At 37.5% G+C, this 14,617-nt stretch overlaps 1 protein-coding gene and 1 long non-coding RNA gene across 2 annotated transcripts; both read right to left on the reverse strand.

The window, feature by feature from the left end:
- Positions 1-98: 98 nt before the first annotated feature.
- LOC102807783 (NACHT domain- and WD repeat-containing protein 1-like) lies at positions 99-11,566 on the reverse strand. Its single transcript, XM_085497374.1, has 19 exons — positions 11,273-11,566; positions 9,200-9,316; positions 8,707-8,822; positions 8,370-8,587; positions 8,065-8,211; positions 7,525-7,638; positions 6,863-7,059; positions 6,026-6,168; positions 4,989-5,091; positions 4,600-4,705; positions 4,336-4,442; positions 3,897-4,227; positions 3,389-3,691; positions 3,048-3,267; positions 2,689-2,824; positions 2,356-2,527; positions 656-2,236; positions 315-428; positions 99-208 (listed from the first exon to the last, which is right to left on the reverse strand). Exons 1-19 carry the CDS (start codon positions 11,564-11,566, stop codon positions 99-101), a joined length of 4,629 nt encoding a protein of 1,542 aa, XP_085353500.1.
- A 310-nt stretch (positions 11,567-11,876) lies between these two features.
- Positions 11,877-12,318, reverse strand: LOC146747578 (uncharacterized). Its single transcript, XR_014928876.1, has 2 exons — positions 12,152-12,318; positions 11,877-12,043 (listed from the first exon to the last, which is right to left on the reverse strand). It is a non-coding gene; the product is annotated as an uncharacterized LOC146747578 (long non-coding RNA).
- Between the last annotated feature and the right edge of the window lie 2,299 nt (positions 12,319-14,617).

Genomic DNA, 14,617 nt, shown 5'->3' on the forward strand with positions numbered 1-14,617 from the left:
TGCAGTTGGCATATTCCAGCTTTGAATTAGTTGTCCTGGAGAGCGAAGAAGTAATGTTAACTGTGTAACAAGTATAATTCCAAGATACACAAGCAAAACTATTTATATTTTTCATTACGGTCGTATATCAAAAAATCAATCATCAGAGATGCTCTTTGATGATCATCAATGATTCCAATATACACCGTTCGATATACCGTTCTGCAATCTAAGATGAAAGACGTACACAAAGTTAAGGGACGTGTATCCACTAATGTGAATGTTGTACTCTCTTGACAATACAATGCGAGATATATTTACGATTCCAAGCATACCTTTTTCAATTGACCATACGTTCCATAACTCATTGTTTGATGTAACTATCTTGTTGTTTTCTCCGATGAAGCCTTTTACTTTCTCAGTGCTTGGTATAACATAACATATCGCTTCTGGAAAACATAAATAATTGATGTCATACTATATAACATATGTTACAAGACATTAAACAAAGTATGAGGGATGCATTGTTTGTTGTTGTGATTGCCATTGTTAATGCAATTTTCCCGGGATCTGAAATGTACAAATATTACCAGTCATTATCAACACAATAATTTGGAAACTTTCATATTGACTTTGACATGTATCAAAATAAAAATATATAGTTTTCCAGTCTCACCTTTTATTATTTCTATCACAGAGTTCATCTTAATGTCTCGTTCACCATCGTTTGCATGAATAGAACAAGGTGTGTTTACGACCATGTATCTACCATTTGCTGACAGTATGTATCCAATGTCAGACGTCTTTGTCGTGGTGGTAATACGAAACAGCACTTTTCTTTCTGCAATGCTCCATATTTGTAATCCGTGAGAGTGAAAGTGAAGGACAGCTATGGTTCCATGCCGATTGGTTGTCATTTGATAACAGTTCTCATTTGTGTTTGGAGAAAGACATTCGATCAGCTCTCCATTTTCAACACCGAACAGAAGAATATCTCTCTCAAAAGGACTCCCTGCAAGGATCTCTCTGCCTTCACTGACAAGAGCACAGAAGAGATACTGTGAGGTCTTGCCTTCTCCGCATTTGTGATAATTACTCCAATTATCAAATTTTACAACACTGAGTGTCTTCTCGTCACCATCACCGATTCTGCAACATCCCTTGCTTGAATCTAGACAATACAGAAGATTTCGTCCAGAGTTGTCAAAGGGTATATTGTCAGCTGTGTAACTTCTTTCCGGTACTCCGGTATTTAAAGACCAGATACTGTAGCGTACACAATTCTCATCTACTACAGATATTGTAGCAAACTCACTCTGATTTGATGATTTATAAAAATTTTGAATTTGGACGAATTTCTCACTTGGACTGCCTAATTTTGAAATGTTCGTATTGTCCATGGTGTCTCTCTGTCGTGTTGTATCCCACACTCTCACACTATGGTCGTCATAGCAGCTTGCAATGAGAATGTGCCCTTGTGTGGACACCACAGATCGAACTTTGAATCCGGGAAGTATTTGTAATTGGTCTGCAGTTTCCATATTCCACATTATTGCGTTGTTTGAAGTCATCCCTATGAAGTACGGACCAGCAAGCGATCTGCACAATCTGTTGTAAATTGGCGGATCTTCGTTAACAGCATCAAGAAAAACACTTTTCAGCATGACATCATTTCTAACGTCATACAGCAACAGTTTATTGGACGGTTTAGATGTAAACAGGATATCCCCATTTTGTGTACTGGTCAACAAACGTATTCCCTCATCATCATCTTCTTTGAATATTCTCGCCCTCCTCACTAGCGCAAGTTGGTTGCCTGTGTCTGCAATTGTAAATAATTTATGCGATGGGTCTTTGAATGCCACGAGCTCATCAGTCACGCCAAACATAGTTTCAGAGTACACAGTCGGTGCATTTCCCAACTCTGATGCGACATCACCTTTGATAATCTGAGGCTCAGAGCTAACTTCAAAATCTATCATTTTTACATAACCAAACCCTACAATGAAAGCTTTTGACTTCACACAGAAGATGTTTGTTGGACGGCTTAGGTCCTCTGTTGAATCTTTCGCAATTTCATTAATTAATTCACCATTCTGGAATCGGTAAATACAACATCCCATGGCAGTGGTAGCCACAATGTACTTCTCGTTGTCACAAAACTGTATGTCATCAATGTCTTCCCCGACTTCTTCAATGCTACGCTCCAGGAGTCCGTCACTGATTCTCCAGATGTTTATGTTACCATCATAACCAGCTGCAAACGTGAAAAGAGACATCTTTATTTATATTTACATTAAGATAGAACATTCACAGGAAATGTTTGTAAAAATGGGATATAGGTTGTCAGATTTACATATGATGCAATCACTATACCTGTGACAGCAAACTCTCCATTCATTGAAATCCTTAAAGCTGATACCTTCTCTGTATGTCCAGTCATGGTATGAACCAGGGGACCACCAGGTCGTGTTAGACATATATGTGATGGTAACAAACAGCGGAAAGAATTTCCCTTCCTAGCTTCCTCTAACAACCCTGTAGAGTCCTAGAATGGAATAGAGAATAACTAAGTAAGTAAGTAAGTAAGTAAGTAAGTAAGTAAGTAAGTAAGATAACGGAGTCTCCAGTTTATTAAGCCTTTATAATTAATGTCTGTGTTGTTATTGAACATAATGTATATGATGACAACATATGATAGTAGCCTACCGCGGACATACGAGCAAGTAATTGGCCTGGCAACTGAGACGGGCCCAGTAGCAAGCCTTCCTCTGAAAGTTGTAAGGTCTCTTTTACATTTGTGATATCCTCATTTGTAAATGTTTCCACGGCACCATTAAATCGTCTAGAACATCCCTGGTGAAAGAACATTAAATCATGTTATTAGAATAATGAATAAAGAACAAGATAGGCCAATTGGAATCGTCAATAACTGTATACATTCATAGGGAATAATTTGTTATTACTAAACATACAAAAGCGGTCGCAGGGATGTCTATATGAGTAGGGGTTAAATATACCCCCTGTGCTGCTCATGAAGCATTTAATTCGAACTCAATTTGTTTTACCTGAGTTTTGTTGCTGACAACTTCGCCGATAACCAATTCATGTTGCATAGTACTTCTTTCTTCAATGACGTTAAGTTATTACTCTCTATCAGATGCAAAGACAACTCATTCAATTTACGGAGATTAAAACTTGTCTCTGTAAACGACAGTGGTTGAGCTGTGACGTGTCGATCTGCCTCTTCTTCCTGTCCTTGTTTATTGGTGTACTTCTTTTTAACCCCTGTAAAACACATTGTATATATAAAAGATTATATCGCAATATTATTTGTTTGTGTGTGTGTTTTTATTGCCGTTCCATTATTTTTGCACATGCATATGATAAAAGGGGGAGGAGTTCTCACCATTGGCCCATTTTCCAATGAAGAAGTCAGCCAATCCAGAGTGTATGGTTTTCTTCTGTGCATTGTTATTCAAATACCGCTGCTTCGCTGCTTCAATGAATTGCCGATGATACCAATATATAACACGTGAACCATCTGCTCCTCTTTCCACAAGGTACAACGAGAGATGTGAACGCAATCGTACCCATAACAACGGCGGTAGACGTCGAACTGGCGGTGTCCAGTACTGGTAGACTTCTTTTAATACGTCATCATCGCAAGAAAGTATATCTTCTATTTCGCTTTCAGATAAGCCACTACGAGCTGGTTGGAAATAAATGTTTTACGTTATTTGGTGTCTGTATGTTGCACTACAGTGGCGGTTTTTTGGGCGCCTTCTCTGAGCCAGTGGTTATACATGCACATATATTCCATAATGCAATGCGGCAATGGCGTCATTGTAAGGTGCTTCTCCTCTGACTATCTGAACATCCTGTGACACCGTATGCGCCGTGTGACTGGTTCTTACCTGCTGTTATATACCCTAATGCACGTGTCACGAGTACCAAACCACGTTTTTTCTCAATTCGTTCGAACAATGAATTGATTACGCCACGGACACTCTTCTCCAGCTGGGTTTCGTTCATTGGAGTGTACGAGCGCCATCTACATGACTCATCAAAACTCTGTTTAAGATACAACGGTAGAGGGCAGTTGCGGAATGCGGTAATTACACAGTCCATTTGTTCTTGTAACAGTGTACGATTGCACGACTTCAGCCAACCTTGGAGAATATATTGCATTTCATTTTGGCGTAATTGTGGTACTGGCACGAACAGCCCATCCTCCTTGATGATTGCCTGCGAATAACAAAATTACTCCCTCTAATTATCACATCCGGGAAGAAAAACTCATTTGATGAACTCCAACGCCTTGAGTTTCGGTGTTAAGATTGAATAATGCGTTACCTGTAATAACGGGAAACAGGTATGTTCATCCTCTGGTAAAGTGGAAACTATCAATTTCACATTTGGTGGCAGCTGTCTTGGTAGCCAAGTGAGTTGTCTTGCACCATCTACAAATTGATATTGACATACAAAAAAATGTAAGTAATAGGAAATATTGTGAAATATCTCGATCGAGCTCAGTGAGATCAGTGATAAAGATAGCATGTACAAATAACTGGGCCAATGAGTATTTTGTGATTGTCATTTCACTTGAACTTCACTTACCATGTGGATTCAGCTGGTCCAGTGAATCCAGAAAGATAACAATTTTCTGATCATCTTTCGTCAGAGTAAGACATCTTTGAAAAAAATCTTTCAACTCCTTCGTACTCTAAAATCGAAGACATATTTTGTTTATAATTGACGAAATGTAATTTATTTATTTTTACTTTTTCTTACATGTGTAAGTGAGTGGTTATTATAGTTTTATTCACTGGTCATATTATGATTTGTTTTCTTTTACGGCTCTGATATACTTTACATAAACAAATACTGCTGTTTAATATTCACAAAGAGCATGTTCATAAATACTACTCCATTGTTATTTAATTTATAAGGTGTCTATTTGTCCGAATATAAAACAAGGATGTTGGCTATGTGAAAAAAAAAATTACCTCAGGAATCTGGGCATCCTCTCCGCGTACTTTACAAATCTGCTGACATAAACTAGTCAGCAATCGATATATCATGGTACTGTCTGGAGTAGTTCCCAGGAACCTGAATAATTGTAAACATGGTTTATATGAGCATGAGAAGTAGTATATATATGAATAAGAAGTAGTATATGTGAACATGAAGTATATATAAGAATATGAAGTACTATATATAAGCATGAAGTAGTATATGAACATGAAGTAGTGTATATATATGAACGTGAAGTAGTATATATGAACGTAAAGTAGTATATATATGAATATGAAGTAGTATATATGAACATGAAGTAGTATATGAATATGAAGTAGTATATATATGAACGTGAAGTGGTATTTATGAACATGAAGTAGTATATATATGAATATGAAGTAGTATATATATGAACGTGAAGTAGTATATATGTGAATATGAAGTAGTATGTATGAGCATGAAGTAGTATATATATGAATATGAAGTAGTATATATGAACGTAAAGTAGTATATATATATGAACGTGAAGTGGTATTTATGAACATGAAGTAGTATATATATGAATATGAAGTAGTATATATATGAACGTAAAGTAGTATATATGTGAATATGAAGTAGTATGTATGAGCATGAAGTAGTATATATATGAATATGAAGTAGTATGTATGAGCATGAAGTAGTATATATGAACACGAAGTAGTATATATGAACATGAAGTATATATGAACGTGAAGTAGTATATATATATGAATATAGTAGTATATATGAGCATGAAGTAGTATATATGAACGTGAAGTAGTATATATGAGCATGGAGTAGTATATATGAACATGAAGTAGTATATATGAACACGAAGTAGTATATATGTACATGAAGTAGTAATATATGAACATGAACTATGTGTGACTATTCGATGCCTTTTTTTTAAATTGCAAATTAAGTTTGTTAATGAGTTTTAGTTCAGTGTCATTTAATTTAGATTCGCACTTGATTCCACTTGGTTGCCAACTTGCCGTGTGTAATTTACCTCAATACGACGTTACATTTGTCGCCCAACCATTGACGTGTCTTCGTAGCTGCCATGGCTACTATGGACGTTTTACCGCAGCCTGAGGGTTCATATACAACCAAAGGTTGTCTGATTTCTCCACGAACATAATTCTCAATTCTCTGTCGAACAAAGGGTATTGATGATTAGTTAGATATTGCAGCATAGATTGTATGCAGTGTTCCACTCACTGTAGGATATTTGACAAACGTCTAGACACGATGCTAATGATGTTCTATGCATTAACAATTACCTATGTAAATGTCATAAGCGGCGGTGGTGGAGTGGGATACGAGAGAGTGGAACGTTAAAGTTATTGTCTGCATTGCCGTTGTTCACGGGAGTTTAATGTTGACATCTGCACTCCCAGTCCACGTGAAAAGTATGATTCGTTAGTTTTGGCGTTATTTCTTCCAAAAACTGGATCGTTTGTACGGGAATTAGGGCATAGACAGTCCAGTTCTTAAATCATCTTTTCTCGCAATGTAAAGTTACAGATTAGATGACCGTTAGTGGCCAACAAAAACACAAATAATAATTTAGTGTCCGGATACTGGCACAGCAATTATGTGAATGGACTTAAGTGGAGATGCAAACTTCGAAACGTGGCACACTGCCTATGCTGGACTTATTTGAGTCAATGTCCCATCTTGCATTATTATAACGTTATTTTAAAGTATTCTACATTTCAACTAACCAAGGTTTTGTTAAGCCAGCGGATGTAGCATCCACCAATGGTACCAACTCCTTTCGATCACTACAGAAAACTCGCAATGACTAGTCTCCATGGTTGAAATGCCAAACTTACAAACTTACGTGTAGTGTATCCTGTCTACCATGGAAGACGGCACATTTCTGTTGACAGAACACAGCGTGCTGAATAACCTCTTCATACAGGCTGTCGTTCAGTTGATCGCGTTCTTCGATACCCTTCGTCACCATTCTCTGGATCTCTCTTTGGAAGGTATCGCATAGTAGTTCTATGCAGTCGGAATATTTCACAGGGTGCAATTCTAAAAACAATAACATGTAATGCATATATTATACATAAAATTAAGTACCATTACCGAGAATAAACAAATTTAAATATGTTGATTTATTGTGTTTACGTGTGTCCGTATATGCTGATAAGTGTAGTATTTATTGCCGGTGCTGTTGGTGGACTCTGTTCGGGTAATACAAGTCGGAATACCATGTGTCGTGTTCCTTGATTGGCTAATTGGATGATTGATTTGATCGGGGTTAGTCTTATGACAGACTTGCATACGGTCTCTTGTTTATTTTTTGTTTGTGTTTTAATAAAATAAAATATGGGAGTGTATAAATGTCGAAGGCCAAGTTATTTCTGGTAACCTGGTTTTAGCCATTTTCACACTCCCATGATATTTTATTTTATTGAAAAAACACGAAAAAATAAACACGAGACTGTATGCGGATCTAGTATTTGCATGATATTGGGATATATAATAATGACGTACTTCCGTCTTCCCAAGGTACACTGTACTCCACGATGTTGTCTTTAGGAAGGACAGTCGGGATATGATGTTCCTTCAACAGGCATAGTAGGTCCTGTGAAATTGTGTTTGGCGTTCCTGAAATGCAAACAAAACTAGAATGAATTAGGGTGTCGTACATTTCAAATCATCAGACCATTCGCGGGATTACGTCTGAGTACTTCATCAAAAATTTTGCACATTCATTATATGTTTTATTTAGACATACAGAATCATTGCATAATTCCCATTTGCGGTAAGACAAGGACACCTTTAATGTTCTGCAAATTCGTGAAAGTGAAAAGCTCACGTTATGAAAATTAGTAAAATTAAATGCCAATACAAATAAAATGATTTACAGTATATTAACGTATTTGAATGAACCATCAGTCGAGCCCGGGACCATGAATAGTATATTTATATCTACGGCAGTGTTTTGTCTTTGTAGAATATGGTTATCACTTTGGATACTTATCAGGTCATTTTGTTTCCATGGCGACTGCCAATACGTTATTTTGTACATACCTTTGCTGTCTAATTGATCCACAAAGTTTTTAGCAGACGGGTTCTTGTCATTGGCTGCAAGACCTTGGATTTCACGCTTGAACCACAGACAACTTGAAGAAACGTCTTGTGATTGGTGGAGACCGAATTCTATCTCTTTTTCTGTAACTGGAATAAACACGGAGACAAATATTATGAACATTCAGTAAATGAGAGTATCTGCGTCATGGTGGAGGAGTCAGTAAATGTATACACTGGAAATAAATGACAATTGCTTTAGCATACACAGAGAAATAGTACGTGTACTCGGCGCACACTCAACTTACTTGAGTTAATAAGCGAATGCGCCCTCACGGTGTCTTTGATACTCAGCAAAACTGCCTTTGTTGTAATTTCAAGTAATCTTTCATAGGTACGCCACCATTCGGATTTGGTCTTTTCGGCAAGCATTCTGTTGCCCTGGTGACCGAAATTAGAGATGATGGATGATATCGGCTGGAGAATGTACACTGGAGGGACGGCGTTGGTGTCCTGTTTATACCACCTATAACAAATACGATTAAGTAATAAATAAAATAAATCACAGGTAACAGTGACACGTGTCTTGGTTATAACGTCAATTAGAGCTAACATAAGAAAATGTAGCCGTTTGTGGTAACATACTGTTTCATCAACGTCCTGTCTTCTTCGCTGTCGACTGCTCCAATAATAGTCTCAAATTCGTTGCAAATGATATCCGACGGTAGAGGGCGTGTTCCATATTTATGAGAAAGGAGACTCTGTGCAGTAAACGAACAAAAATGTGGGTTGTATGAATTCCTGCATCTGTTAAATAAATACGGTGACCTCACTAAAATGGTAATCCAAATTGTCGATCTGAACATCAGATTACGACCAAAGCTCAGCCGAATACAGATGGCGCACTTCGCAAACCAAAGCACCTGATGTACTACAATAGTCACATAGAATAACATAAAAATCGTTCTCAATCAATTATAATGACATTTAGGAAATAATTACTTATAGTTCTTTTCTTTTGTTCAGTTGCATTTCAGACGTCGACGATTGTGAACAGCTGGGCTGTGTTTTGTTGAAGTGTTGGTTTAGTAGAACACATTTATTGTGTTGGAATATTGAAATGATAGTTGGAACTTACCACAAATTTGGGACCAGTAGATATTTGCTGACAGTTTCTGATTTCCTCCAGACATAGTTGCATAGTTGTGTGGTCATTAGCTGCTTCGTCTGTCACGCCCCACCTCATGTCTACTATCTGTGACACCGGGAATCAAATTAACATAAGATGCTATACTGTTGGAATCGATGGGATATACATTCATATAAATGTTCAGATCAAATATACTGGGGCGTATTTGAAGATATACTTCAATTCATGCTTAGAATTACAACTTATCATAAACTAGAAATGTACTTTTGCTCACGTACAATGTACAGTAGCAGTTGTTCGATTAATCGGTGATTTGTGTTATTTAAATCGCTAGTACGTACTATATATACAAAGCGCATGCGTCATGAATTACTGTTACGTATTAGCCATATAGGTGCGTCGTAAATTACTAGTGCATTACACTTTAACACATTTATTTCCTATTGTAATAAGTGGAAACTAATTGTAAATTTATCTAAATTGATTGTATTTAAAGCTGAGGGTCAACTTTCAAAAAATGACTTACGATGGACTTACGATGGGGAACAAATCGAAGTGATGCCATATTATAAATAATTAGGTGTTATTTTCTCAAACCGACTTTCTTGGTCTGATGCAACAAAAATATAATCACAACAGGCAAAGAAGGCATTTTTTAATATTACCAGGGTTACAAAAATTACAGGTATGCTATCCTTTGATGTATGTTTTAAAATGTTTGACACTATGGTGTTACCAATATTATCTTATGGTTCCGAGGTATGAGGCTTTGAAAATCATTTATGTTTGGAATATGTACAATTTCAGGCCTGTCGTTATTTGTTCTCTTGCAATGCTCCAAATGTTGCAGTCTTGGGCAAGTGTGGAAGATTTCCTTTTTATTTTCACACAGTATTGAAATGCATTAGGTATTGGACAAAATTATTAAAAAATCCAGAAAGAAATGCTACCTTATGTTGTATAATATTGAAAAATCCAATCTCAGATCCAGGTTAACCTTGGTTAGTCATGTTAAGAATATATTATTTTTATGTAACTTAGATGATGTGTGATAGGTATTTTTGATGGTTAAAAACCTTTCACTTAGGTAACCGGGATTCGGTCGTTTCCACGCTAGGCTGACAAAAGACACACACAAGCTTCGTTCATGTTCCCAAAACGATTCTCTGCCAAGTCCCTGGTTTTCACCCGAGACAGCATTAAATCCATCTTTATTTCTTGTCACCCCTTAACCAATTACAATCAGTATAAGAGACTCCAAGGCCTTGCCTTCCAACAAACAACCAATCACATGAAAGTTTTACACATCATAATCAATTAATTACTCGTCAAGCTATCTAGAGAAAACATTTCTATACATTGTCAACACTAACTAATATTGATGGGGTAATAATCTCGCACTAACATTCCACCAAGATACTACCTTTTTTAAACTCGCAAACAACATTGGTTTAGAATTACAGCTACTGTCTTGTATCTTAAAAACTGCAGAGTCATAAGATGTTTTTGGTTGATTTCGACCAGCTCGCCATCTGGTCTTGTCATTAACCTTTATCAGTATATGTCATGACAACCACTGTCAAACTGACTGAAATATAAATCATGATACAACCCCCTGTTTTACATTCTGCATGTTCTCCGAACATACCGTTCCAATACCAAGGATGTCATCACCTTTATATTTCACACGTCAAATACATCAACAATCGTTAAGCAAGTAAAATACTCTCTAATATAACAAAATACATAGTTTCAAATGAGTAAATACAATGATTACATATGGTAATTATAATTTCAAATAAAAAGCTATAAATTTAAACACTATACTGTTATGATTCTAAAATACAATAGTTATATATATTTAAATAAAAAGATTATGAGGTTAAATACATTGGTTATATTTTCGAATATCCTACTCTATCAAGGAGAGGTGCCAGCACTTCACTTGCTATCCCAATTATTCAGTATTGGGTTCCCTATCTACTGCATACTAGTAATATCCCTGGGAATCTCGGTATATACTTCAGATAGACCCACCAATAATCTATAATGATTCCCTACCTCTTCCACAGCCATGCACTTACTATCTTTCCACTTTGGTATCTTAACGGCTTTGGGCAAAGGAATTACACGTTCTACACCATGAAATTTGTATTTTAAATCACCCCATTCGATATTCAACACGGACGAAATTATACCACGTTCAACTGTTAAATTCTCGATCACGGGTCGCTTTGCAAAGGCCAAATGGCTCGGAGACACGTACAGGGTCATAACATTTACCAAGACATACAGCTTGTCATTGGATATCTCTAAAATTAACTTAGTACGGGGCAATTTAGGTGCACGATACATTATAGAGCGATTACGATAACACTTGCACAATCGAATAACCGCCAATATTAATAAGAATCCTGAACACATTAAAATCAGAATTAACGTTTCATTTCGAAGTTGGATCATGGAACTCTTCAAATCTCGCAAGGGATGATCCGTAATTAACTCGTCTACTGGCAAATATAACGTTTTAGCCCGGACCCTGGGAAGGGATGCAATCAATATGCTCAAAGTTCTCACCTTACAAACTGTTTCGTTCGAACATAATGACTCATTCACACTCATCATAGGAATATCTAAATAAGGTATTGCGAACGTATGATGCCAGTACGTTAGGCTGTTATCGATGTTTGCTACCCGTTCAAACAATACTCCATAATTGGGGCGCAGAACATAATCTCTCATCTGCACAGACGGTTTCCATCGTACGACCAGTAATACACTAATAAATATCAACGCTATTCTCATCTTGACATCAATTTCTCGGGAGACGCACTATAAATTAGTAATGAAATGAAAAGAAAGGGGTATGACACATGATAAATGAAAACTTCGTGGCCAATTCTCAATTTGCGTGGTAGAATGGTAGAATTAAGTACCCACCTAAAGCGTTTCCTATGTTCTCATCAAATTGTCCATGGCGTCACCGCCCGGCGTCTTCATGAAAGTGTGACCCCCAACACCAAACCCGTACGTAGCTATAGTGCGGACATAACACTTCCATGTAATTTAAACTTAGGCTTTATCATGGATTCTTTCCACGCTCCTTGAGAAATGATCTCGTATGAATGAATTCGTTAAGTATTGTCGTTAGTAATGAATGATGTGCGTCCCAGGGCCTAAATAACACTCGTCTTGTCACACACTAATCTCTTTTTAATATACTTCTAAACCATTAATCAACTTTTCCCGCCTTCTTTTATTCGCTCTTGTCGATCCCATAAGGGGTATCGGATGGTCTTCTAAAAATAATCTCGCCTGTTCGTTTAAATTCTCATAACATTCCCAAGAATTTTGATCTTTTGGGTACCCCACCCATTTAATAAGATACTCTTTTCTACCGTTCCTTAGCCTACCCTTAATGATCTTTTCGATACCAAAATATCCGCTATTTTTACTATTCATCTCTGTGCCTCTGGGCCCTACCGAATCATTTTCTCCTTCGGGTATATCATCTAAATTAGGAACATTTTCTCCAGGAATTTCCGTTTGAGTGGACGGGGGTTCACTTTGCATTTCCGTACCCCTCTCATCAGCATTCACGATTTCAAACTCAGGGGCTTCCTCAAATATATCTCCTTCATTTTGTTCTTCGCGTAAAGCTCCGCGTTTCAGTCTGTTTACATGAACTATATTTTTTTAAATATTTTCCCATCGCATACGCGTTGCAATCGAAAGTTCACGGGAGATACTTTTTCGAACGTGCGATATGGGCCGTGCCACCGATGTTCTAGTTTTTTACTCAATCCCGATGTTGCTTTAGGCGTGTACAAATAAACAATATCCCCAACTTGGAACGTACTTTCTTTCGCTCTTCTGTCAAAATAATATTTCATTTTTTCTTGATTAGCCTCAATGCATTTTAAAGCAGTCTCATGGGCAACCTTTAATTTTTCCTTCAGTAATTCCGCATAATCTCGGGGTACTTTATTCTCTTGTTCTGGTTCTAATAACACTGTGTCTATTGGCAACGTCGCCCGTCTCCCATATGTTAAGTAAAACGGTGTTTCTTGAATCGTTTCCTGTTTAGTTACTCTATACGCAAATAACGCGGCCGGTATAAATACATCCCAATCTTCCTGTCTAGAGTCGCAAAACATACTTAATATTTGAATTAATGTTTGATTAAAACGTTCCGTATTCGCGTTACATTGTGGATTATATGGCGTCGTGTTTGCTTTTCTGATTCCAAACATTTGGCAGGTCGCTTTGATTACTTCCGACAAGAAATTTTGACCCCTGTCTGACAAGAGACATCTTGGTGCTCCGTACCTGCATATAATTTCATCAAATAGAATCCTAGCTGTTGTTCGAGCATTCATGTTTTCCGTCGCGAACGCTTCGGCCCATTTCGTAAAATAATCAGTAAACACAATAATATACCGATTTCCCGCCCGAGTTTTATGCATGGGCCCAATAAAATCAACTCCGACCCTATGCCAAGGGGCTTCTATTTTTAACGGTATCAAGGGGGCCTTGGAGCGTAGTTTAGGAGATTTCCTAGTGGCGCAATCTACACACGTAGACACCCAACTATGGATTTCAGAAGCCATTTTTGGCCAATAATAACGCTGCCTGATTGAAGCATAAGTTCTTGCAAACCCAAAATGACCTGCCGTTACTTCATTGTGAAATTGTTCTAAAACGCGATTTCTTAATTTATGCGGAATGACTAACTGTTTTACGCAATCCTGTTCTTTACTAAATTTACCCTTGGGGAACCAGAGGTGATATAATTTTCCATTCTCCATAACATATTCGTCTCTAGTATATGCTAATATTCGCGCCTTGCGCGGTTCAGGCGGTAGGGTCCCGTTTATTAAATAATCTATTATTTGGCTTATCTCTGGGTCGGCTCGTTGCATTTCGCTAACATTACACCAGCCTGTTTCTGCAGGCGTTCCACCGACTACATTTTCTTCACAATATACGTCTACTGTTCCTTCATTATTAATTTCCGGTTGGACTTTATCAGTCACTAAGGATACTATTCCAATCAAATCATCGTCCTCCTCTAATTCTGTGATCGTTTGGGGCCCCTCATAGGTACGTCTAGACAATGCATCCGCGTTTTGGTGAACCTTACCGGGCCTATGTACAACTTCAAAATCATACTGTTGTAGGGCAATGACCCACCTTCCGATTCGGCCCTTAGGTCTTACTAACCCAAATATATACTTTAAACTTGAGTGATCTGTTATTACCTTGAACTTTGCGTGCCTTAAATACGGGTCGAAGTATTTAATTCCTACAACTACGGCCAAAGCCTCTAATTGTGTTATAGGATAATTACGCTCTGCCGGGGTCAACGCCCGCCCGCCATACGCAATAACTCTCTCACGTCCGTCT

Source organism: Saccoglossus kowalevskii, chromosome 3 (assembly GCF_978046115.1).
Source record: "Saccoglossus kowalevskii chromosome 3, keSacKowa6.1, whole genome shotgun sequence".
NCBI lineage: Eukaryota > Metazoa > Hemichordata > Enteropneusta > Harrimaniidae > Saccoglossus > Saccoglossus kowalevskii.

Bases quoted from the DNA above. Each gene is read 5' to 3' on its own strand.
- LOC102807783 (XM_085497374.1), bottom strand. From the start codon at position 11,566: ATGTATCGTGCACCTAAATTGCCCCGTACTAAGTTAATTTTAGAGATA. The intron at 9,317-11,272 runs GTAGGGAATCAT...CCGGTGTCACAG, and splicing joins AGTGCATGGCTGTGGAAGAG to ATAGTAGACATGAGGTGGGG. The intron at 7,639-8,064 runs GTATGTACAAAA...TTTGCATTTCAG, and splicing joins GGATCAATTAGACAGCAAAG to GAACGCCAAACACAATTTCA.